General features: G+C 42.8%; 2 protein-coding genes and 1 long non-coding RNA gene across 6 annotated transcripts in view; all 3 read left to right on the forward strand.

The window, feature by feature from the left end:
• The window catches only part of LOC132853207 (uncharacterized), an 892-nt gene extending 732 nt beyond the window's left edge, over positions 1-160 (forward strand). The window contains exon 2 of the long non-coding RNA XR_009649164.1: positions 1-160. This exon is cut by the window's left edge and continues 46 nt beyond it. This is a non-coding gene — a long non-coding RNA (uncharacterized LOC132853207).
• A 4,238-nt stretch (positions 161-4,398) lies between these two features.
• si:dkey-6n6.1 (uncharacterized protein LOC100170811 homolog) lies at positions 4,399-11,444 on the forward strand. Its single transcript, XM_060882024.1, has 10 exons — positions 4,399-4,606; positions 5,663-5,794; positions 6,614-6,795; positions 6,894-7,443; positions 7,561-7,676; positions 8,815-8,947; positions 9,076-9,233; positions 9,887-10,026; positions 10,327-10,653; positions 11,169-11,444. Exons 1-10 carry the CDS (start codon positions 4,462-4,464, stop codon positions 11,347-11,349), a joined length of 2,064 nt encoding a protein of 687 aa, XP_060738007.1. The 5' UTR covers positions 4,399-4,461; the 3' UTR covers positions 11,350-11,444.
• Positions 11,445-17,806: 6,362 nt separating this feature from the next.
• bgna (biglycan a) overlaps positions 17,807-27,500 on the forward strand; it is a 12,340-nt gene continuing 2,646 nt past the window's right edge. For 2 of the 4 annotated variants that reach the window (XM_060881371.1, XM_060881374.1), the window contains exons 1-6: positions 17,807-17,921; positions 18,920-19,168; positions 24,950-25,062; positions 26,034-26,247; positions 26,489-26,599; positions 26,867-26,960. In XM_060881371.1, the coding sequence (XP_060737354.1) occupies positions 18,925-19,168; positions 24,950-25,062; positions 26,034-26,247; positions 26,489-26,599; positions 26,867-26,960 (776 nt within the window). In that variant the 5' untranslated portion in view covers positions 17,807-17,921; positions 18,920-18,924. Of the gene's footprint in view, positions 17,922-18,891; positions 19,169-24,949; positions 25,063-26,033; positions 26,248-26,488; positions 26,600-26,866; positions 26,961-27,500 lie in introns of all 4 variants that reach the window. The other 2 variants (XM_060881373.1, XM_060881372.1) reach the window with 2 other exon arrangements.

A 27,500-nucleotide genomic window follows, 5' to 3' on the forward strand; every position in this document is an offset into this window, starting at 1 on the left:
TGCCACTGTTGGGCCCTTGATCAAGGCCCTTGACCTTCTCTGCTTCAGTGGTGCTGTATCACGTCTGACCCCAAACCTCCAAAGCTGGGATATGAGAAGAAAAAGTTTCACTGTGCTGTAATGCAGATGTGGTAAAATAAAGGCTTCTTCTGTAAAGTAATTTCCCCCCAAATCTGTCTCTCTCTTTTCCTTTCTCTTAAAGCTAAAAAGATAAAAACACAGCTTGTGCATCTTGTATCTGAGAACTTAAATGTACAGCATTACAGCTTAGTGTTACAAAGCACTGACACTGGAGACTCCTTACATACATGTCACAGAAACACGTTTCTCCTTACAGTGCTGCAGTAAAAGGCAAATAAATATATCCCAAAAAGGATTATTACATAACTGAAAAATGGTCATTATTATTATAAATTGTGTGTGTGTGAGTTATTATAAATTGTGTGTGTGTGAGTTATTATAAATTGTGTGTGTGTTATTATAAATTGTGTGTGTGTCGCCAGCGTCTTCTGCGCAATCTGCTCTGTTTACGTTGGCTGTGAAAAACCGTCCTCATGTGAGTGCAGACATATTTCTGTCATGTCTGGCTCCATCAAGTATATATATATATATAGTGTTTGTGTGTGTGTGTGTGTGTATGAGAGAGAGAGAGAGAGAGAGAGAAACTTGGAGCCATAGATTCACACTTGGTCATGAACATAATAGACAAACAGTGTGGTGTGATGTTAGCAGTCGCCTACACACGACCCAAACCCTCCGACTCTCCGGTGTCACATCACAAACACTTCCTAGTGCACTTACATGGTTAAAAATGTCCCAGTCGTGTTTATTATGGGTGTTTATTATGGGTTGTGTGTCTAGACTGAAATTTTGAGAATACCTTAAAGACAGTCGGACAGACAGGAAGCTGCTGGAGACTGTTTATGTGTTAAAAAAGACTTTGGATTCTTTACTTAACTGTTTTAATTTGGAATTGAACAACAGGAAGTGATTCAGGTGGCTAATAATATCCACTATAGCAAACAACTCGCTAATATGTGCACAGACTCATTATGTGACTCTAAACAACTCTTCTGGATTCTGGAACTAATGCAGTTCAGTTTAAACTGTTACTGCTGTGATCTCTGATGTGATCTGAGCTAAACTACAGCTGGATGTCAAACGCATCCCTGGTTAATAAAAAGTGCACTACAAAGGGATTTAAACACTGATCTCTGGTTAACGTGTTAAAAACTGGTCAGAACGTTGTGAGTTTGAATCCCAGGACCACCGAGCTGCCAGTGCTGGGCCCCTGAGGAAGGCCCTTAATCCTCAACTGATCAGTAACATTCACTCACTCACTCATCTTCTACCACTTATCTGAACTACCTCGGGTCACGGGGAGCCTGTGCCTATCTCAGGCGTCATCGGGCATCAAGGCAGGATACACCCTGGACGGAGTGCCAACCCATCACAGGGCACACACACACTCTCATTCACTCACACAATCACACACTACGGACAATTTTCCAGAGATGCCAATCAACCTACCATGCATGTCTTTGGACCGGGGGAGGAAACCGGAGTACCCGGAGGAAACCCCCGAGGCACGGGGAGAACATGCAAACTCCACACACACAAGGAGGAGGCGGGAATCGAACCCCCAACACTGGAGGTGTGAGGAGAACGTGCTAACCACTAAGCCACCGTGACCCCCCTTGGACAGTAACATAAATGATCTAACTGATTTATGTAGCGAGTTTTAATCTGAATCCACACTGAAGTTTTTATGTATACAGAGTCGAGTTACGCAGCTGCTTAAGTACATTTTCTGAGCTCCACATTCACATTATTAAACTGACCAGCCTGAACGTCACGTCTCTGAATAGCGACGATGACTGTGACTTTAAACACAGTCACAAAAAAAAGATTGAAAATATGGACTGAAGAAGGAAAACAGTATTTATTTATTTCTGTGCCGTCACATGAACTTTGATGATGAATCATCCCATGGCTTCTACACTGGTTATTCAGCAGCACAGAGAATAGCACTTGATCTAACACACACAGTGATATTGTAGATTTGATGTCGTGTTTTTAACATGATTGAGGTTATGAGGTCATAACGTGTGCTGATGCCATCGATTCGATCAGACTTTCGGTTCTTTAGGATTGTGTTTGTGTTCGTTCTGAACTCTGCTGTGACTGACGAACTTTAAGTCCATTTATTATTTCTTTCTGGTAACAGTTTAGTCCTGGTGACGAGTCGAGTCTCTGATAACGATTTGTCTCCTCTGATGTTCTGACTGTGAGAGAAAACAGAACGTCAGTGAGATGATGTTATTAATGATTAAATACTGACATTAAACTGTCCTAAGGTGGTGCTGGACTCAGTGATGCTCCTCACTCGAGCTGGTATCACTCAAAAATGTGTACAGAGATCAGACTCGAGATCAGACAAACTCCGCCCACAATGTGTAACTCTCACTGTTACGTCAGAGGTTATAACGGTGATGTCATTACTATAGTAACACACCGTATGTCCATTTGAGTACATTGTGTAAGTGCACACTAGTATAGTTAGGCCATAATGTCTGAGTGCAGTAGCAGGAAGTGTCTTTACTCTATCCAGTAATATTTATGTAAATCAGACTGTGGTTTACTCACTGAGACACTGTTTCCACACAAGAATTTCTCACACACAAACGCACACACACACACACACACACACACACACACACACACAGACAAAGCTGCCTTTCACTGCCGTGTGTGTGTTGTGTGTGTGCGTGTGTTTGTGTGTGTGTGTGTTTTAGCGCACCTTTACTCCAGCCGTTAGTGAGGAGACGCTGCAGCGTCTCTATCACACTGTGTCTCTGTGGAACGCTCGCTTCTGATTGGTCGGTCAGATCAGAGGAAGTTGACCTCATCTGACACTGTACCGTTAAAGAAAGGTTTAGTTTTAAACTGAAACACTAAAGTCACTTATTAGCTACATTATTAGCTACATGATACTGACACTGATGTTAGCTCCTTAGCTAATGGCTGAATGCTAGCATTTGTGTTCCACTAATTACGTTGTATAAAGAAAATGATTTTTGTTGTCACTGTTACTTCAAAATCATTGAGAACCCAGTCTTAGTTAGTGAGCTAGTTTCTGTAGCTAATGTATAGTTAACACAGTCACGCCTCTGGCAGCAGCAGTGTTTTAACACCTTATTTTATTTAACACATCTAAACGCAAAGATTTAGCTACTCCAAAGCCAACCAATCAGCCTGGTTACTAGCTAGTTGGTTACATGAGCCGTTAGCTAGCTAGTGATTAACATTTAGTTAATATGCTGTGTTAATACACCGTAGCTAGCATATTTTAGTAACATGCTGAGCTAAGAACCTTCAGGGGGGAAAGAAGCAGCATGTCAGAGTGTTTTATTCCTGTTAAACCAAACAGCAGTTCACCAGAGTTTACTTTTTATATTAATGAAATCACAACAGGTCCATTTTTTTTATCCGTTTACAGTTACTTTTAATTCCTGTTCTCACTTATGTTATAGTGCAGCTGCACTAAAGTCAGAGCTGAAAACTAATCAACACCTTCTCACCAATCAGAGTCCAGAACTATACAACAGCTTTACAGCAGGGGAAGTGTGTGTGTGTGTGAGGTGTGTGTGTAAGGTGTGTGTAAGGTGTGTGTGTGTGTGTGTGTGTGTGTGTGTGTGTAAGGTGTGTGTGTGTGTAAGGTGTGTGTATGGTGTGTATGGTGTGTGTGTGTGTGTGTAAGGTGTGTGTAAGGTGTGTGTGTGTGTAAGGTGTGTGTGTGTGTATGTGTGTAAGGTGTGTGTAAGGTGTGTGTGTGTGTGTGTGTGTGTAAGGTGTGTGTAAGGTGTGTGTGTAAAGTGTGTGTAAGGTGTGTGTAAGGTGTGTGTGTGTGTAAGGTGTGTGTGTGTGTGTGTGTGTGTGTGTAAGTTGTGAGTGTAAGGTGTGTGTAAGGTGTGTGTGTGTGTAAGGTGTGTGTGTGTAAGGTGTGTGTAAGGTGTGTGTATGGTGTGTATGGTGTGTGTGTGTGTGTAAGGTGTGTGTGTGTGTGTAAGGTGTGTGTGTGTGTGTGTAAGGTGTGTGTAAGGTATGTGTGTGTGTATGGTGTGTAAGGTGTGTGTGTGTGTGTGTGTGTGTGTAAGGGGTGTGTGTGTGTGTGTGAGTGTGTGTATGGTGTGTGTAAGGTGTGTGTGTGTGTGTGTGTAAGGTGTGTGTGTGTAAGAGAGAGAGAGAGAGAGAGAGAGGGTGGACTGCAGTGGTGGAGAGTTACGGAGGAATGAAAGAGTGGTTTTGTAAGACATGTTTTCTTTTTTCCGCCCCCTCGATCCCCCTCTTCCTCTCTCTCTCTCTCTCTGCACAGGCTGACAGTATAAGAGTCTCACACACACTCACACACACATTCAATCCACTCAGCACTTACCTAAATCTCACATACACGCATGCATCATGTACTTGCGTTTAGTCTACACGTGTGTGTGTCTGTGTGTGTGTGTGTGTATCACATCCAGCCTGCGAGCGAGCCGGAGAGATGAGAGACAGAAGAGCCGGACTGTGGCAGCAACAGCTGGATTTAGTGCACCTGTACATCCAGGTGAGTTCTCATGAGTTCTCCTGAGTCTCATACTGTACGTCTCCTGAGTCTCATACTGTACGTCTCCTGTGTCTCATACTGTACGTCTCCTGTGTCTCATACTGTACGTCTCCTGAGTCTCATACTGTACGTCTCCTGTGTCTCATACTGTACGTCTCCTGTGTCTCATACTGTACGTCTCCTGAGTCTCATACTGTACGTCTCCTGTGTCTCATACTGTACGTCTCCTGTGTCTCATACTGTACGTCTCCTGAGTCTCATACTGTACGTCTCCTGAGTCTCATACTGTACGTCTCCTGAGTCTCATACTGTACGTCTCCTGTGTCTCATACTGTACGTCTCCTGTGTCTCATACTGTACGTTTTTCTGATTTTAAACTCTATCAGTGTTGCTGTGTCTTAAACCACACAGCGGACAGGAAGGTGTTTGTGTCCGATATCGGGGTCTGTTTTAGGAGCAGTGCAAAGGTGATATAAATAAAACATGGTTAGTTTTGTGGGATTTAACATTGAGACAGAATTCTCTTAAAATGGCAGAAACAGGCTTCCTCACACTTAATACCTGCACTCCAGTCATATTCTAACACACACACACACACACACACACACACACACCTCGGTTCCTGTAGTGCCTCTCAGACTGCAGAAAATCACAATGCAGGTGATAAATGACCTTCATTACACTGTCTCCGCCCCCTTTTTTGCATATTCACTTTTTTTTTTTGCAAACCCGAAAAACAAACAGATTCATTCGAACACGTCTCAAGTTAAAGTGGCTTTCGAACACTGATACAACACTGATAACACTTTCAACACAAAATCCCAGGATCTGTCTATAGTCTTGTCCAGAAATTTGCGGTCTGGACGTTCATCGAATGATTCGACACACGGAGAGTCGATTCATTTGTGAAGGTCTGACTCACTGCTTCTCAGTCAACAGTTAAACATTTGTCCAGTATTAGAATTTTTCAGTTATCTGAACTGTATAATTATAAATTGTGTATGTGTGTGTGTGTGTGTGTGTGTGTGTGTGTGTGTGTGGGTGTGTGTGTCTAAGTGCGTAGTGCTCAGTGTCTGGTGAACGGGATTCTCCTCTTTGAGGGAGCTGTTTGGTCTCCAGATGCATGTAACATGTGTCAGTGCAGAAAGGGTGCGGTTCAGTGCTATGGAGTGTCCTGCATGAATCCAGGTATACACACACACACACACACACACACACACACACACACACACACACACACACACAGTCCTGACGAAACACTCCTCTGAACTCCGGACATTTATTCTCCACCAGGTGATGACAGATGATAGATGATTATTAAAAGACACAAAGCAACAAAACACACAAACGTTTACCTTGTTTACTGTTGTAGAGAAAGACACGCCCCGTTTTCATATAATAGGATGAACTCTTGACTAGTTCAGGATGAGTCATCAGAAATTTTCCAGCAGTGGGAACTCACTCTCACTCACACTCACTCATTTTCTACCGCTTATCCGAACTACCTCGGGTCACGGGGAGCCTGTGTCTATCTCAGGCGTCATCGGGCATCAAGGCAGGATACACCCTGGACGGAGTGCCAACCCATCACAGGGCACACACACACACACTCTCATTCACTCACACAATCACACACTACGGACAATTTTCCAGAGATGCCAATCAACCTACCATGCATGTCTTTGGACCGGGGGAGGAAACCGGAGTACCCGGAGGAAACCCCCGAGGCACGGGGAGAACATGCAAACTCCACACACACAAAGAGGAGGTGGGAATCGAACCCACAACCCTGGAGGTGTGAGGAGAACGTGATAACCACTAAGCCACCGTGACCCCCAGAAGCATGAACTATAAAAATAAAATCTGAATATCTCAATAAAACAACATAAAAACAAATCTTTTTTAACTTGTTTTATTTCAGGGACACTTGTTAGGTTTCTGTGCGAGTCTCATCATCGCTCTTTGCTCTTTAATGCTGTCTTTGTTTTATTTTTTTACTCTTTTCAGCTTTACCTGCCTCGAGGCAACAGGGTGGACACCAGAAACCAGGCAACCGTGGAGTGAAGCTGGAGAAAACAAGCAGACAGAAGAAAGTCTCTGCACAGACCGGAAAGAGGAAAGCGTCTCAGGAGAAGGTGACCGTAGAGGTCAAGCTGAAGGCAGTTCTGAGACCAGTTAAAGCCGTGAACGTGACCCATGAAACGAAAAAAATATACAGTCATAAATAACGATGATGATTCCAGTGCTGTAGTTCACTTTGCATGATCTCTTCATGTTCTTCACACAGCCTCCACCTGCACAGAAGAAGAATGCTCCATCATCACCATCACCACTACCGAAGATGAAGCAGCAGGCACCTGAGGTAGGACTTGGGCATTTCCCGGTGGCCACGCCCCCTGACACCTTCCCAGGTCTGTTTGACTACGATGACCACGATGATGACGACTATCTGGAAGACGATAGTGATGCTGACGAGGACGACGATGACGTCCTGGTCCTACAGAACGTTCGCACCAGAGGTTCATCAGTCAGCAGAACATCTGTGTCTCTTCCCAGGAAGCAGGACGTATCTATACAGCAAAGGCCCCTCCCTCCTCCCACACGGCAGCCAAGAGTCTTAGCACCTAGTGGTAGTGTGAGAGCTCGAGGGGGTGTGATTAGAGGCAGAGTGGGTGGAGCCAGTGTTGTGGGTCGTCCTGTTATCCGTCCCTCCACTCACATGGTGTCGCTCCCGGCAGGGTGTCTGCTGTCTGATGCCCTGATCGCATGCGGCAGCACCGGATTAACCAGCATGCCGCTCATCAAAGACGCCGGCATCCAGACACTTTACCTGGCAGGTGAGTGACTACAGACAGGAAGATAGACAGGTGATGAGTTTAGTAATTCTCTTTTCACAAACACACACACACACACACACACACACACACACACGTGTCTGTCTGTTTGTCTGTTAGATAATAAGATCAGTAAGATCCCAGTGCGAGCGCTGCATGGCCTGCCCAATCTGCAGTGGCTCGACCTGAGCAAGAACAAACTGGACGACACCTCACTGGGGCTGGACGTGTTTCGGGTAAGGCAAAAACACACACACACACACACACACAAACACACACAAACACACACACAAACACACACACACACAAACACACACACAAACACACACACAAACACACACACACACAAATACACACACACACTCAAACACACAAACACACACACACAAACACACACACACAAACACACACACACACAAACACACACAAACACACACACAAACACACACACACACACACACAAATACACACACACACTCAAACACACAAACACACACACACAAATACACACAAACACACAAACAAACTCACACACACAAACTCACACACACAAATACACAAATGCACACACAGACACACACACAGACACACACACAGACACACAAACACACACATACAAACACACACACAAACGCACACACAAATGCACACACAAGCACAGACACACAAACACACAAACGTACACACAAACGTACACACACAAATGCACGCACAAATGCGCGCACACACAGACACACACACAAACATACACACACAAATGCACACACAAATGCGCGCACACACAGACACACACAAACGCACACACACAAATGCACACACAAATGTGCGCACACACAGACACACACACAAACGTACACACAAATGCAAACACAAATACGCACACACACACAGACACACACAAACGCACACACAAACGCACACACAAACACACACAAACGCACACACACACAAACGCACACACAAATGCACACACACAGAAACACACACAGACACACACAAACACACAGACACACATACACACAAACACACACACACACACACACACAATTAACAACCAAACACAACCCAAAACCTAAAGCCTGAAACTGTGTCTGTGGCCTACAGGTTCATGTGGAATAAACACACACTATGGCATGACTAGCGAGTCGATGTGATGTGTATTTATGTAAACACACTTCGGGTCACACAAAATTCTCACTTCATTGTTGAAGTAAATGGGAAAATATTCTGTGGACAAACACACTATGGGCAAACACCATGATGTCAAGTTTGCTTTTCTCACACACATGTTACCAATCCTGGCTCCATCAAGGCTGAGAAACTGTGTGTGTGTGTGTGTGTGTGTGTGTGTGTGTGTGTGTGTGTGTGTTTTAGAATCTGACCAAACTGCGGCGTCTGAATCTGGATGGGAACAATCTGACCAAAATCCCCCCACTGCCACCATCACTGCTGGAACTGAAGATCAACGACAACAAACTGAGTGGACTCACACCTCACAACTTTAGAGGTACACACACACACATACACACACAACTGTGTGAGGTTAAAAGGACAGAGTCGGCATCAGTTTGGTTCTGTGCCCTGAGAAAGATGAATTGTGGGTGTGGGTCAGGATTTAGATGTTTTCTCTGACAGGTTTGTCCCAGCTGCTGACTCTGGAGATGGAGGACAATCATTTCCATGATGGAAACGTGTCCCCACTGACCTTCAGGCCCCTGAAGAAACTCATTTATCTCAGACTGGATGATAACGACTTCAGAGCCATTCCCTCCGGCCTGCCTTCCTCACTAAAGGTTATCATCATCATCATCATCATCATCATCGTCATCATTACTGATTAACTCCAGTAGTCTTATACTAATCCCCACCCTGGTGTGTGTGTGTGTGTTTGTGTTTGTATGTGTGTGTGGGCCTGTGTGTGTTTCTGTGTGTGTGTTTCTGTGTGTGTGCGTTTGTGTGTGCATTTGTGTGTGTGTTTGTGTGTGTGTTTGTCTGTGTGTGTTTCTGTGTGTGTGTGCGTTTGTGTGTTTGTGTGTGTGTGTGTTTGTCTGTGTGTGTATGTGTCTGTGTGTGTGCATTTGTGTGTGCATTTGTGTCTGTGTGTGTGTTTGTGTGTGTGTGTCTGTGTGTTTGTGTGCACATTTGTGTGTGCATTTGTGTGTGTTTGTGTGTGTGTTTGTGTGTGTGTCTGTATGTGTGCATTTGTGTGTGTGCATTTGTGTGTGTTTGTGTGTGTGTCTGTGTGCATGTGTTTGTGTGTGTGTGTCTGTGTGCGTGTGTTTGTGTGTGTGTGCACATTTGTGTGTGTGTGTGCACATTTGTGTGTGCTCTTGTGTGTGTGTTTGTGTGTGTATTTGTGTGTGTGTGTCTGTGTGTGTGCTCTTGTGTGTGTGTTTGTTTGTGTGTGTGTTTGTGTTTGTGTGTGTGTGTGCGTGTGTGTGTGTAGGAGCTGCATCTGTCAGATAACCGGATTGAAGTGGTTCACGCTGGACTCCTCAATAAGACAGTGAACCTGCGAGTCCTAAATCTGAGCCATAATAAGATCCGTGAGGATCGAATCGCCCCGAGAGCCTGGATGCACCTACGGTCAGTCACTTCCTGTTTACTGACCCATGAGCTCCACATGAGGAGATTTGAGTGTCCGTTCTTTTGCTATAAACCAGGTACATCAGCTAAGATCTGCAAACAATAAATAGTGCAGCAGCAGCAGAGGCCATAAACATACAGAGATCCTCTAACTTAATATCTCTCCAGTTAATCTGTAAATAAGCCCCATGTAAGGCCACTAGAGGGCGCCATCTCCTCATCAGGACCTGTGTGATGTGTTCTGTGGTAAAGTGGATGTAGTTCACTTGGTTACTCGGTGTCTCTGTTCTTGTCCTTCAGTAAGTTGGAGACGTTGGATCTATCCCATAATAAACTGGTCCACGTCCCGTCCTTCCTGCCGGTTGGACTTGTCCAGCTCTCTCTGCACCACAACCAGATCGAGAGAATCCCAGGATACGTGTTCGCTCACATGCAGCCCGGCCTCGTCTCAATCCACCTCTCATACAACCGCCTGAGGGAGGACGGCATCAACCAAGTGTCCTTCCTCGGCCTTCGACACTCCCTGAATGAGCTGCTGCTGGACCACAACCAGCTCCGAGAGATTCCACGAGGAATAATCCAACTCCGCGCCCTCCAGGTCCTCCGCCTCAACCACAACTACATCAGGTTAGTACACACACACACAGTACACACACATACACAACAAACACACACACACAACACATACAGAGGCACACACAACACACAACACACACACAAACCACGAACACGCACACAGCCACAAACAACACACAAACACAACACACAACACACACACACAAACCACGAACACACACACAGCCACAACAAACACACACACAACAAACACACACACACATACACACAAACACACAACACACATGCACACACACACACACAACTCACACACACAAAACGCACACACACATAACACAAACACACACACAAGTACATCAGTTCAGTACACACACGCATACACACAATACACACACAATACACACAAGCACGCACACACAACACACACACATAGGCACACACACACACAACTTACACAAACACACACATACAATGACATCAGGTTAGTACACACACAACATATGTTTAGTGTGTATAGTGTATATATTTATATGTACCTCTGTGTGTGCGTGTGTGTGTGTGTGTAGCTCAGTACCTGTGAATGCTCTGTGTGACATCAGCGCCCGTGACGACTCCCCTCTGCTCTCCGTTCACCTGCAGAACAACCTGATTAATCGGCGTTTAGTCCCGCCCACTGCACTCACCTGTATTAAAGAATACAGCAGTGTGATCCTGCATCCTCAGAGACACGAACAGGTCTACGAGTGAACACACACACACACACACACACACACACACACACACACACGGTTTTAATCCAACATATAGAAAACTGAGAAACGGTAACCACAGGACCTTGTGGGTGGGGGTCATGTCATCGCCATGACAACAAATTTTTGATGTGATCATAGAAATGCAGTAACAATCATTATTTTGTGTACAAAAGCTCAAGAAATATCACCAGTGAGTTTGTTCATCTAATTCTAATGAAAAACGTTCACAGAACAGCTCAATAAATATTACTTTTATATTAAAAATATTTGATCAAATTGCTTTTAAATCACATGTATAAGTGCATATTTTGTGTAGTTTTATGAATAAAAGATTGGACAGATCTTTGTGTGAGTGAGAGGTGAGTGATGTCATCATCACGTCTACGTGCCTCAGAGTTCTCACTGATTATTAAGTTGAATAAAAGCATTTTGTTCTTATTTAACGATGTTATTTACATGTTATTAATACAGCTAGTGTTTAAGTGTAACTCTGCAGCGACTTTAATACACTTTGGGTTTTTTTTCTTTATATTAAAGCTCTCGTCTTCCCTGAACACACTTTGTTTATTTCCTGTTTATTATATTCTGTGGTTTATAATCGTCTTTAAACATTCCAATATGAGAATATAACTTTATATTATATATTACTGAGATCTTTGCAGTTACGGGTTGTGTGTCAGAGGTCTGTGTGTGTGTGTGTGTGTGTGTGTGTGTGTTGATGTGTGTGATTGTCAGTGTGTGAGAGTGTGTGTGCCAGTGTGTGTGTGAGTGTCAGTGTGAGTGTGTGACAGTGTGTGTTTGTGTGTAAGTGCAGTTACAGGTTGTGTGTCAGAGGTCTGTGTGTGTGTGTTTGTTGATGTGTGTGATTGTCAGTGTGTGAGAGTGTGTGTGCCAGTGTGTGTGTGTGAGTGTCAGTGTGAGTGTGTGTCAGTGTGTGTTTGTGTGTAAGTGCAGTTACAGGTTGTGTGTCAGTGGTCTGTGTGTGTGTGTGTGTGTGTGTGTGTGCGCGTGTGAGTGTTGGTGTGTGTGATTGTCAGTGTGTGAGTGTGTGTGTGCCAGTGTGTGTGTGTGTGTGTGAGTGTTGGTGTGTGTGATTGTCAGTGTGTGAGAGTGTGTGTGTGCGCCAGTGTGTGTGTGTGTGTGTGTGTGAGTGTTGGTGTGTGTGATTGTCAGTGTGTGTTTGTGTGTAAGTGCAGTTACAGGTTGTGTGTCAGAGGTCTGTGTGTGTGTGTATGTTTGAGTGTGTTTATGTTTGTTTACTACAGTCTGTTGTTACGACTTACTAAATAAAGTTTCAGACATTTCCACTCCTGCTGTGTTCGACATTTAGTTCCTTTAAGAGAACACACATACACACACACACACACACACACATACACACACACACACACACACACACCCTTATTTTATAAACATATATAAGCAAACATAAAAGAACTCTATCATCTATCTATCTATCTATCTATCTATCTATCTATCTATCTATCTATCTATCTATCTATCTATCTATCTATCTATCTATCTATCTATCTATCTATCTATCTATCTACCCGATGAACATGACTAGAGGATCTGTTGTACTGGTGTGCAGTGACTGATGCTCACTGATACGATGTTCAGAGCACATCTACTGTAAACACTAGTGTGTTAATATACACACTATACAGTGATAAAGACAGCAGTTTTTGTGACGGGACTCAGTAACATTTATTACATTAGGAGTAACAGACCACACATTAACAGACCAAAGCTGTGTGTTATTCTGTACATAACGGAGATCAGTCGGCTGTACAAACGAACATTTCTCAGATTTGGTCTACATTGCTTTTGTACATTAAAGCCACGTCTCTGCTGCAGAGCCGCTGTGTGTCCAAACTGAGTGGCTTCATCACCTCGGTCTGTGCTCCGTCTAAACCACCACATATCCACGCCATCGTACACTATTTTGGTTTGGTTCTGCAATCATGTGGACATTATTTACTGCGCTAAAAATAATGCCGTAATTCAGTTCAATAGCATCGAGTCCAAATGAGATACGCAGAAGATCCTTAACTCGCTGTGGTATTTAAAGATTTATACGCTGTATAGGGTGTGTGGTTTGTGGACATATCGAAATGTTGTCCTTTACTTTACCCTCCTGTAGGGTGCACTAAGTAACCTTGATGTCCTACATGACCTCTAAACTCCATACAGTATAGACTCTATGGAACGATGTCGATCAGAACAAACTGTCTGGTCGTTATATTTTGTGAGGTTCTACTTTAACTCTGTTTGTGTTGAGGATTAAGGGTTAAGTGAAGACAGGCGGATCTGGATGTGGATGCGGGCCGCAGTGAAGAGTGTGATTACAGAGGGAGAGTTGCAGAGTTTTATTCTCCTCATGACAGTGCGCCGCTGAGCTATTCCTGTCCTCCTCTTTAAGTGGTAATGCGCTGCCACAGCACTGACGCTTATTTTATACTCTTCCCGGCAGCCTCTACTCACTCATTCTGTCTTTCATCAACTCCCTGCCAACATTTGGACAGATTTCTGGAATGATGCTAGAGCAGGACTGCAGTCTTTACAACTGTCTGTCACAAACACAAACTTTACTTTACTAATAAATAGATCGATGGAAGGAGTCAGTGCATTTCTGTAGTTTCCTAAGGTAAAGACAAGATGCCAGAGATGTTCTGACGCTTGTCTGGTGTTTGAGCGCGGAATACAACAGTAGTTTGTTAAGATTCTTGTGTAATATATGGTTAGCATAACAAAGTACAGTGGCCGAGATGTGCAAAACAAATGAACAAATCCGAAAACAAATTAACAAATCCGAAAACAAATTAACAAATCCGAAAACACATTAACAAATCCGAAAACACATTAACAAATCTCAAAACAAATTAACAAATCCGAAAACAAATTAACAAATCCGAAAACACATTAACAAATCCCAAAACACATTAACAAATCTGAAAACACATTAACAATTCCGAAAACAAATTAACAAATCGAAAACACATTAACAAATCTCAAAACAAATTAACAAATCCGAAAACACATTAACAAATCCGAAAACACATTAACAAATCTCAAAACAAATTAACAAATCCGAAAACAAATTAACAAATCCGAAAACACATTAACAAATCCCAAAACACATTAACAAATCTGAAAACACATTAACAATTCCGAAAACACATTAACAAATCTCAAAACAAATTAACAAATCCGAAAACACATTAACAAATCCCAAAACACATTAACAAATCCCAAAACACATTAACAAATCCGAAAACAAATTAACAAATCTCAAAACAAATTAACAATTCTGAAAACAAATGAACAATTCCGAAAACAAATTAACAATTCTGAAAACAAATTAACAAATCGAAAACACATTAACAAATCTCAAAACAAATTAACAAATCCGAAAACACATTAACAAATCTCAAAACAAATTAACAAATCCGAAAACAAATTAACAAATCCGAAAACACATTAACAAATCTGAAAACACATTAACAATTCCGAAAACACATTAACAAATCTCAAAACAAATTAACAAATCCGAAAACACATTAACAAATCCGAAAACACATTAACAAATCTCAAAACAAATTAACAAATCCGAAAACAAATTAACAAATCCGAAAACACATTAACAAATCCCAAAACACATTAACAAATCCGAAAACAAATTAACAAATCCGAAAACACATTAACAAATCTCAAAACAAATTAACAAATCCGAAAACACATTAACAAATCCCAAAACACATTAACAAATCCCAAAACACATTAACAAATCCCAAAACACATTAACAAATCCCAAAACACATTAACAAATCCGAAAACAAATTAACAAATCTCAAAACAAATTAACAATTCTGAAAACAAATGAACAATTCCGAAAACAAATTAACAATTCTGAAAACAAATTAACAAATCCGAAAACACATTAACAAATCCGAAAACACATTAACAAATCCGAAAACAAATTAACAAATCCCAAAACACATTAACAAATCCCAAAACACATTAACAAATCCGAAAACACATTAACAATTCCGAAAACAAATTAACAAATCGAAAACACATGAACAAATCTCAAAACAAATTAACAAATCCGAAAACACATTAACAAATCTCAAAACAAATTAACAATTCTGAAAACAAATGAACAATTCCGAAAACAAATTAACAATTCTGAAAACAAATGAACAAATCCAAAAACAAATGAACAAATCCGAAAACAAATTAACAAATCCGAAAACACAACGACAAGTCAGACAACCCAGAAACTGTAGTGTATCTTTTTTGAATGGAAACTTACCGATCATTGGACAAAACACCTGTCACTCAAGATATACAGGTATGGAATCTTATGTGTAAAGTGTAAAGTTCTCCGTTTAAATATAAGAAAATAACATAATTATTATGTTAATAATTATGTTAATTATAATAATTAATCCACAGTAATCCAGTCCATCCATTCCAACTTTTCCCTGCGGCAGACTGTTGAACTTCATGTATACCTTGAGTGACAGGTGACGTGTTCCAATCACAAACTATACCAACCTCTTCCAGGTTGTCTGAAATGTCCTTGTGTTTTCTGATTTGTTAATTTGTTTTCGGATTTGTTAATGTGTTTTGTACTTCTTGGCCACCGTACAAAAGAGATGATATTTGGATGTTCAAACCCACAAGAGGAGCATTTTTCAGCAAACTCTTGCCCCTGTATGTATGTTCTGTCAAAAGTGAGATAGAATGCCACCTGAATCGCCAACCAGTGATGACGCTGCGGTGCGAGATTCAGTAAGAATGTATAACTTCTGTACTACATCAAGGACAAAGCTCACTTGTCTAGTTTTGGTACTGAAAATGGTTTTAGAATGAGAATACTGCCAAGAATTCCATGTGCTAGGAGCTAAGCCAAAAACAAACTTCTCCAAACCCAGTAGAGGGAATACTGAGTTACGTACATGATCTGATTTTAACCAGAACCTAGCATGAAGACAGAAACCCTGGACGTGTGGTATGTATAAAGGGGAACATTCAGGTTGTTTTGAAGGTTTGGTGAATCTATGAGCTGGTTTAGATGACAGTGGGTTCTGAGTGGTTAAACTATAGCACAGCGTCTATCAGCAGTCCAACAGCGTTTTCAGGGGCACTGGGCATGCATGTAAAATATCCTTTTGAGCCTAGCATCTAATGGGAAATGTCTAGGGTGGAAATATACACCTGTATACATGTATACTGTGGCAATCTTACGTGCTCATTATGTTCATCTGGGGCATAGGGTAAGCGATTTAGTCTCCTCACTGAGACACCAGAAGATTCATACAGTTCCTATTGTGGTGTGCAGAGGATCAGGGCAGAGATCCTACACACACATAAGTGACGTGACGTGACATACGGATGTGCACCCATCCAAAGTGCACACACACACAGCAGTGAACACACACACACACACCGTGAACACACACCCAGAGCAGTGGGTCATTTATGCTGCGGCGCCCGGGGAACAGTTGGGGGGGTTCGGTGCCTTGCTCAAGGGCACCTCAGTCGTGATATCGCTGGCCCGAGACTCGAACCCGGCTTCATTGCAAGAAGTAACACGCACATGTTTGACTTGAACCCAGGAGCTGTGAGGCGGTGGCAACATGACTTCTCACTGTAGGGTCCTTATTTTTTAACAGGTATCTATCTGCTATAGATGCCCCACTGCACCCTGTTGTCAGGACATGAGGTCTCACATATGTGAAACAAGATGAAGCAGGATGTCAGTGAACAGCTTGACCAGACTACCAGTTTGTGGGTGGTAAGCCAAAGTGTGGAAATGGCTTCCCCACAGGAGCCTACACACATCCTATGTTATAAGTGGGACCTTCAGGATGTCTTTTAGGGTCGTGGCTGTACAGCAGCACTAGTGCATCAGCAGCACTAGTGCATCAGCAGCACTAGTGCATCACCAGCACTAGTGCATCACCAGCACGAGACTAACTTTTCTCAGAGTAATGCCTTCAGGTAGGGGGCATGATCCATGATGACGAGAGGGTATCTGTGTCTATATCCTGCAGCCCTATGACGTCTATGTTAAAGTGCTCTAAAGTACCTTGTCAACAGTGAAGATTTAATCAATTTATTTGTAACTCTTGCGCTCTAATGAGAATCATTTCTTATAATGTACCGATTTTAACAAATGGTTCATTTAATTGACTTAATATTCGGCCTATATATCTGTGTAACGGCTCTGATCTATCCACTTAGATCATGAAATAAATTCTGCCCATTCCTCCACCTGCATCCATCCATCCATCCATATATCCATCCATCCATGTACCCTCCCTTTACTCTCTCTCTCTCTCTCACACACACACACACACACACACACACACACACACACACACACACACACACACAGTGGGAGGGGAAGAGAGTGTAAGTGGGACTGGTCCGTTTAAGGCTCTGTGTAGAAATGCCCTCATCTCCTGGTGTTGGGTTGCAGGGACTCAACACAATGAGGAAACACTGAAGCTCATACACACAGAAGAAGGATCTGTCACACCTGCCTACTGTTTAGAGGTAAGAAGGCAATTTTTTTTTTTTATAGATTAGCACTCCATCGTCTCGGTCAATTTCATCTCATTTGTGTTTTCTGCATAACTGTAAAATTTTTGGAGTTATTTAGTCTGTAATTTGGGTTAAAACTCCAATGATGGATAATTCATGGGGTTTTGTATTCTAACAGAATTCCACTTCTGAGTCACTTGGTTTCTTTTCTACATGTAGATTTCTCAGCACATGGGTTTGATTCCTTTGTAGACTAAATAATTATTAGTCTGAATAAAGTCTCTAATTTGTGGTGCGTTAAAGCCACCTTTGTGTTTGTGTCTGTGCCTGTGTTTAAAGTGTTGTGTTTATTATGGGGCGGAACACCTGAAACAGTGTTAGGGTTGGGTGCAGGGTGTGTTTGGGTGCGTCTCCGTGTCCTGGACCAACCGCATGCTTTCAGCTTTGCCTTTTCCACAACAGAGTTTTATTTCAGGACTGTAATCGAGTAATCACAGTGCGGCCGATTCGCTGAGCTGTATAGAATCTCTAACGCACAGGCGTTACAGACAAACACGAAGGGACACGACATCGGGAACGAGAGAATAAGACTGAAGGAAAAAGGTGGAGAAAAGCGGAAAACTTCTTGTTAAAAAAAAAAATCAAAGAAGAATCAGAGTATAAAAGAATAAACAAATGAGGGAGACTGAGGGAAAGGGGGAAGAAAAATAAGAAAAAGAGGAAGAACGACGGAAACACGAGAAAGAAAGAACTAGGAGTAATTAAAGAGGAAAGCATGGAAAGATGGGATAATGATAGAAAGGAAATGAGAGAGAATGAGAGAATAAGGAAAAGTGAGGAAATTAGGCAGAATGAGGAAAAAGGAGAAACGGGTAGAACAAGGAAGAAAGGAAGAATATAAAAATGAGGGCGAACGACAGAAATGAGGGAATCAGGGACGCTGTACAGAATCACTGCCACCAGTTTGTCTTCTTTTTTGCAGCCTTGCGCTTCCTATTTTTCTCTTTCAGCAGCCATGACAACGGTCGTCGTGATAACGATGCTGCTGTCCGCATCCCTCCTCCTGTCCTCTGCTCTTCCTTTCCAGCAGAGAGGATTCTGGGATTTCGGTGAAGATATTGACGTCAGAGATCTGATGACGATGATGATGAAGGATCAGGAGGAAGGCTCGGGGTTTGACGACGTCCCTCAGCTGGTGATACCAACATGTCCGTTCGGGTGTGTGTGTCACCTGAAGGTGGTGCAGTGCTCTGATCTCGGTTAGTGTGCATCCGATGTCCATTTCCATTCCTGTACACGTTAACTTACCTGCTCCTGATAATGTGTCAATCCAATTAAAATTCCTTATTTCATCGTGAAAGGTATTTAAAGAGAAAAGCATGCTGGGTAAGGGTAAGGGTTAGGGTTAGGGTTAGGGTAGGGTAAGGGTTAGAGTAAGGGTAAGGGTTAGAGTAAGGGTAAGGGTTAGAGTAAGGGTAAGGGTTAGAGTAAGGCTAAGGGTTAGGGTTAGGGTTAATCTTAAGCAATTTAATCAACCAGAAGCAGGAAGCCAACAGTGTTGGAACACAGATCACACCTGAGCTGAGAAAAATAACTGAACTGCCCTTTAGATGGTCAACTGGTCTTAACTGCAGGGAAATGGCCAGGAACATCAAATCAGAGCAAGTGAATGAGGGGATAAATTAAGTTGAAGCAGAAGCCCATAACCTCTCTCCATCTGATAAAGGAAAGACTCTTTTTCCAAGGAAATAAGAGGAAGAGGATTAGAGAAAGAGTTGGTTTTGGAACAAGGCCTCCATTCTTATTTGGAGAACATCCCACAAGGCAGAACTTCACTCCAGACCATGAAACACCTGTGACTGATTTAGCACAGCCAGTCCACCTACCAGCACATACAGACACAAGGACAACATAGGAAAGTCCGTACAGAAACTCATGATGGAACCAGGGATCGTGGCATTGGTATCTGGTGCACCAGTGTTCACTTCACTTCAAGTAACAAAGCACCATCAATAAAAAGGTTAAATGGAACAACAGACACGTTTCTTCCCACATCCAGTGGGATTCGATTTGTTTTTACAACTAACATGCGGAGTCATATTTAAATGTTAGCCTGCAGTCAATCACGGGCGACTGCTCGTCTTCATCAACACCACCGACCCCATGTCAGAGGAGACAACGATCCTGACGGCGGTCCTGTTCCTGAGATCAGCCGACTCAGTGATTCGATTGCTTGTATTTTTTAAACCCTAGTGTTTATCATTTAAATAGCAGGAATATTGTCAACAAGGTGAAAATTAAAGGTCAGAGTCTGTTTCATGTTGTCGTTAAGAAGGACTCGAGTGGACTGGGCCGAGGAACCTGCCTGAATGGAAGCGCTTATAATAACAATATCCTCTTTATTTTCCCACAATGTCCCACTTTTCCCTCATCATTTCCTCATGTACACTTTCTGACCGTTGTTAATCAAAACGGCAGGAAAAGCGGTGTGTAAAAAAGAGGAAAGGAAATCAAAATGCCTGTGGGAATGTGAGGGAACAGCACAGAAGAATTTTGGCGAGCCACATGAAAAGCCGTGTGGTGAGAGAGGAGTTACTTTACTGTCTGGATGACAGGCCCTGTGTGTGTGTGTGTGTGTGTGTGTGTGTGAGAGAGAGACACCTGTGCACATGGTATTTTATTACAGACGCTACTGTTTATGGTGTTATTACATGGGAGCGAATGTGCCATAAACACCGACGCCCGTCTCGCCATCACCCATGAAGTCCAAAAGTAGCTATTTAAAAATAAGTCACTGGTTACCATGGTAACATTAGGACTACAGATGTTACAGATGTGTACAGTATGTGCCGAAAAATACCAGTTTCTCTTTCACTGTTTCAGTCAGTCTGTCTCTGTCTATCTTTGCTTCCATTCCTCTCTCTTTCCGTGGTTCTGTCTCTCATAATATCGTTCTGTCTCTTTTCTTTTCTCTGTTCCTTTGTCTCTTCCTCTCCCTTTTCCATCTGCCATCGTGCTGTGCAACGTGGAGCTCTGATAGTCCGGCTCCATCGTAATTATATGGATACACACACATGCGTGTACACACACACACACACACACACATACACACACACACAGAGGTTAAGCACTGCACAATTTACCCAACATTTCCCAAATTACTGCTTTCTGAAAAGTTTACAAGTGAAAATAAAGCAGTTAGAAGGATGTTTTCTGAACCCAGGCTCCCGGCCCACTTTATTAGAGTTTATTTACAGACTGCAGGTCAGCACAATCCACAGACGATTCTGCTGCACACGTTTGCAATTACAGATAATAAGTTTGTAGTTTTCCAAGTATTTTAACTTACCTTTGCTAAAATTTCACTCAATTATATTCTTATAACAAAGACATAATTCTGCCCACTTCAGTGGTCTTGGCTTTAGAGCCTTTCTCCAATTTCCCCTTTAAAGCTGCAGGATATGAGTTTGGAATGTTGCTTTCTCTGTTAGAAACGTTCTGTTGTGTCACTGGCAGGAGAATATTTTGTAATGCAAAAGAGTTCATGGAAAATAAACTAAATAAATATAATTAATTACACACAAATAAATATAGAAGAGTGCAAGCAGACACCTCTGTGGACTGACTTACTGACTCACTCACTGACTCACTAACTGTCTGACTGACTCACTCACTGAATGACTCACTAACTGACTCACTCACTGACTGACTCAATGACTGACTGACTCACTGACTCACTGACTGACTGAATAACTGACTCACTGACTGACTGAGTTACTCACTGACCAAATGACTCAGTGACTGACTCACTGACCGACTCGTCTGAGTGACTGACTCACTCACTGACCAACTGACTCACTGACCAACTGACTCAATGACAGACTCACTGACCAACCGACTAACTGACTCACTGACCGACTGACTCACTGACTGACTGACTCACTGACCGACCAACTGACTGACTCACTGACTGACCGACCGACTGACTGAATGACCTACTGACTGACTCACTGTCTCACTCATTGACCGACTGACTCACTCACTGCCCAACCGACTGACTGACCTACTGACTGACTCAATGACTGTCTGACTCTTTGACAGACTGACTGACTCACTCACTGACTGACAGACTGATTCACTCACTGCCCAACCGACTGACTGACCTACTGACTGACTCAATGACTGTCTGACTCTTTGACAGACTGACTGACTCACTCACTGACTGACTCACTAACCAACTTACTGGCTGACTCATTGACTGACTGGCTGACTGACTCACTAACCGACCGACCGATTGACTGACCGACTGACTGTCTGACTCACTAACCAACTGACTGTCTGACTCACTGACTGTCTGACTCACTAACCAACTGACTGTCTGACTCACTGACTGTCTGACTCACTAACCAACTGACTGTCTGACTCACTGACTGACCGACTGACTCACTAACCAACTGACTGTCTGACTCACTGACTGACCGACTGACTCACTAACCAACTGACTGTCTGACTCACTAACCAACTGACTGTCTGACTCACTGACTGTCTGACTCACTAACCAACTGACTGTCTGACTCACTGACTGACCGACTGACTCACTAACCAACTGACTGTCTGACTCACTGACTGACCGACTGACTCACTAACCAACTGACTGTCTGACTCACTGACTGACCGACTGACTCACTAACCAACTGACTGTCTGACTCACTGACTGTCTGACTCACTAACCAACTGACTGTCTGACTCACTGACTGACCGACTGACTCACTAACCAACTGACTGTCTGACTCACTGACTGTCTAACTCACTAACCAACTGACTGTCTGACTCACTGACTGACCGACTGACTCACTAACCAACTGACTGTCTGACTCACTGACTGTCTGACTCACTAACCAACTGACTGTCTGACTCACTGACTGACCGACTGACTCACTAACCAACTGACTGTCTGACTCACTGACTGTCTGACTCACTAACCAACTGACTGTCTGACTCACTGACTGACCGACTGACTCACTAACCAACTGACTGTCTGACTCACTGACTGTCTGACTCACTAACCAACTGACTGTATGACTCACTGACTGTCTGACTCACTAACCAACTGACTGTCTGACTCACTGACTGACCGACTGACTCACTAAACAACTGACTGTCTGACTCACTGACTGACCGACTGACTCACTAACCAACTGACTGTCTGACTCACTAACCAACTGACTGTCTGACTCACTGACTGTCTGACTCACTAACCAACTGACTGTCTGACTCACTGACTGACCAACTGACTCACTAACCAACTGACTGTCTGACTCACTGACTGACCGACTGACTCACTAACCAACTGACTGTCTGACTCACTGACTGACCGACTGACTCACTAACCAACTGACTGTCTGACTCACTGACTGTCTGACTCACTAACCAACTGACTGTCTGACTCACTGACTGACCGACTGACTCACTAACCAACTGACTGTCTGACTCACTGACTGTCTAACTCACTAACCAACTGACTGTCTGACTCACTGACTGACCGACTGACTCACTAACCAACTGACTGTCTGACTCACTGACTGTCTGACTCACTAACCAACTGACTGTCTGACTCACTGACTGACCGACTGACTCACTAACCAACTGACTGTCTGACTCACTGACTGTCTGACTCACTAACCAACTGACTGTCTGACTCACTGACTGACCGACTGACTCACTAACCAACTGACTGTCTGACTCACTGACTGTCTAACTCACTAACCAACTGACTGTCTGACTCACTGACTGACCGACTGACTCACTAACCAACTGACTGTCTGACTCACTGACTGTCTGACTCACTAACCAACTGACTGTCTGACTCACTGACTGACCGACTGACTCACTAACCAACTGACTGTCTGACTCACTGACTGTCTGACTCACTAACCAACTGACTGTCTGACTCACTGACTGACCGACTGACTCACTAAACAACTGACTGTCTGACTCACTGACTGACCGACTGACTCACTAACCAACTGACTGTCTGACTCACTAACCAACTGACTGTCTGACTCACTGACTGTCTGACTCACTAACCAACTGACTGTCTGACTCACTGACTGACCGACTGACTCACTAACCAACTGACTGTCTGACTCACTGACTGACCGACTGACTCACTAACCAACTGACTGTCTGACTCACTGACTGACCGACTGACTCACTAACCAACTGACTGTCTGACTCACTGACTGTCTGACTCACTAACCAACTGACTGTCTGACTCACTGACTGACCGACTGACTCACTAACCAACTGACTGTCTGACTCACTGACTGTCTAACTCACTAACCAACTGACTGTCTGACTCACTGACTGACCGACTGACTCACTAACCAACTGACTGTCTGACTCACTGACTGACCGACTGACTCACTAACCAACTGACCGACTGACTCACTGAGCTCTCTAACTAAAAACCTCACATGTAAAAACACAAATTCAACAAGCAGGACAAATCACATGACTAGCACCTTTTACTAATTATCTTTCCACCAAGTCAGAGAACTAATAAATGTTTTATCTGTTCAACCAGAAAGAAGTGATCATTACAAGCTACCATAATTACTCACAAACCTGTTTTATTATTATATTAACCTTCACTAAATCTCTCGCTCCGTCTGGTTACTCTTCCACTCTTTGATCGGCTTCTGCTTATCACCGCATAGTCATCAGATTTGTTTTTCATGTCTCAGGTTTGGACATAATGACATTTGACACTTCTGAGTCGATATGAAACACGTATACAAATTTCCCACAAATTCCAGCAGACACACGTGACACAGAGCTGACTGTGAATTATTATTACAGTACAATAAGAATTCTTTTCCTGGTTTTTTCCCCCATTTTTAAAAAAAAATTACAAAGAAATAAAAAAAAAACATCAAGCTTAAAATTCACAACACCTCACAAAGTTGATGAAAGTTTAAAAGTAAATAAATAAGTAAATAAATGAATGAATAATACTATTATATGTGTTTCTATTGCAGGTTTGATTTATGTGCCGTCCAACATCCCGTCTGATACACTGCTGTTAGACCTGCAGTGCAACGGCATCACAGAGCTCCGAGAGGGAGATTTTAAAGGCCTCAGTAACCTCTATGTAAGACTCGGTCCTAAAATTACCAAGAAGCTTCAGTGTTTTTAGCAATTAGATCTTGACCCAAAGCCCCAGAACCAGACTGAGTAGCGAGACCCAAATTCAGGTCCGGATTCTGGGTAATAATCTCCAAATGGAGCACATCGTCGCTGTCGGGTGGAAACCTCGTATGTCCAAATTCGGTCAATTTCATATTTTTTCACATATCGATGCTATTGGTCAGTCCCCACGTGGGTCTGTTATTTTTACAAGTTATTAACCAATCTAAAGTCTTGAAAATAGCTTGAGCGCAAATCTCATAACTCCATTGGACACTTCAACTGTCCACCTCTTCCTCACTCCGTGGGAGAGCTTCACGGCATATTTCTCCTCAAGAAGAGTCGCAACGAATCAACACGTCTTCTGAGGTAAATGTCTTCAAAACACTGGGCTCAAAGAAAAAAAAATCTTGACCCCCGCTAGTTCTGGTGCTCGTCTGAGGACAGGAATTTAGTGCAAGACAATCCACTGTAACGTGGACTAAACCCTGTGTACTGCAGATAAGGTACGGCGTTTTTTTAATGTCCTGAAAAATAACGGTTTTGGAGATACGAGGATTCTGTCTGACAGCGACAATATGACAAATGACGTCGGACGTTGGACAATTATACAGAGTCCAAGAGTCATGAGACCCTGAACAAGGCTTGGTAAAGAGACTACAGAATTAGCTCCAGGACAATTTAACCTTCACAAATACTCAGTGCTAATTCCAGTTACACCAGTTTCAAGTAACATCACGTACACCAGTACTCTGGGTAATAAGATCCAGACCAAACTGAGTAACATGACAAAGGTCATTACTATGGCGATAAACTCTTAAACAAGAGCCAAATCAAGGCACTTGTTATTAGACCATATTTCTTTGAGTTACCAGAACATCTTGTAAAACCGTTCATTAAGTTTTCTATTTTTATTTGTGTACACGTGTGTCTCAGGCATTAATCTTGAGGAGCAACCTGATCTCGCATATTCACCCTCGTGCCTTCCTGCCTCTGAAGCGCTTGCAGAAGCTCTACATTTCCCACAACCTGCTCACCTCCATCCCTCGCAACCTGCCCGCGTCTCTTGTTGAGATGCGTATCCACGACAACCGCATCCACAAAGTAGCTGCAGGGACCTTCAGTGCCCTGGGGAACATGAATGTGATTGGTGAGATATAAATCCCTGTAGGTTCAGTACATACTTCATACTTGAGTGAGATCTGTGTGAAGCTGCTCCCAGTGGCCATCGGTGGTCATACAAATGCAGATATTAACTAAAATCAGTGGGATGCTAACATCTCAGACTCTCGTAACTTTAACAGCTCAGATATAAATATATAGTGTTATAACTATAACCATGATTTAAAAGGATGGAGATCAATTGTGTTATTGTTTTGAATTGTGTACAGAAATGGGTCGTAATCCCATCCGCAACAGCGGATTTGAGCCAGGAGCATTCAAAGGTCTGAAACTCAACTACTTACGAATCTCTGAGGCAAAACTCACCGGTGTACCAAAAGGTAACATGAACTGTTTTATAGTTCTATGTAACATGTTATTATATCATGCTAGTCATTAAGATGACTAATTATTCTGTCTCAGCGTTACATAAGGAATTTATATTTATTTTATTGACGTTACGACCGAAACTGCTGTCAAAGTTATAAAGTCACATACCAAAGGAAGCACATTTAGGATCATGTCTACTGTCCAAAGGAACTTTCCTGAACTAGTCATTATCTTTCCTTGGTCTGAAACACACTATTGTGTTGGTATGTGTTGGTCAGATTTGCCAGCAAGTCTCCATGAGCTCCATTTGGACCACAATGAGATTCAGGCCATCGAGCTGGAGGACCTAAGCCGATACAAGCAGCTGCAGAGGTCGGACTGATTTATGACAATATGACACGTGGAAAATATAGTAAGGGATCGACCCGTTATAAACGGTTATGTAAAACATTTATAAAAGTTAAAACGTGAAAATTTTGAATGATTACAGGGTAAATTTTAAATGTTCAATATATATCTATATATATAGGCATGTGGTAGCCTAGTGGTTAAGGTACTGGGCTCACAATCAGAAGGTTGTGAGTTTGATCCCAGGTCCACCAAACTGCCACTGTTGGGCCCCTGAGCAAGGCCCATATCGCTCAGTTGATAATGAGATAATGAGATAATGTAAGTCGCTCTGTATAAGCATTATTATATTATTATAAACATTCTTCTTCCACCAAAAATAAAGATAAAACACATAATTTAATTGCACCCCCGTTTCCAGCCTCAGTGGAACGTTCCACTTAGAGCCAGAGGCTTAAAAATAAAATGTTTAAGAAAAAGTGGCAGAATATACAATCGTTATACTCGTATACATCTAATGGAATGGAAACGATGCCCTCTTGTGGTCAAACACCACACAGCGGG

Source organism: Tachysurus vachellii, chromosome 11 (genome assembly GCF_030014155.1).
Source record: "Tachysurus vachellii isolate PV-2020 chromosome 11, HZAU_Pvac_v1, whole genome shotgun sequence".
Lineage (NCBI taxonomy): Eukaryota > Metazoa > Chordata > Actinopteri > Siluriformes > Bagridae > Tachysurus > Tachysurus vachellii.

What these genes read in the sequence shown, in the direction of transcription:
- si:dkey-6n6.1 (XM_060882024.1), top strand. Translation starts at nt 4,462, where the DNA reads ATGTACTTGCGTTTAGTCTACACGTGTGTGTGTCTGTGTGTGTGTGTG. An exon ending in TGGGGCTGGACGTGTTTCGG is followed by an intron (nt 7,677 to 8,814) that starts GTAAGGCAAAAA and finishes TGTGTGTTTTAG; the next exon opens with AATCTGACCAAACTGCGGCG. An exon ending in GCCTGCCTTCCTCACTAAAG is followed by an intron (nt 9,234 to 9,886) that starts GTTATCATCATC and finishes GTGTGTGTGTAG; the next exon opens with GAGCTGCATCTGTCAGATAA.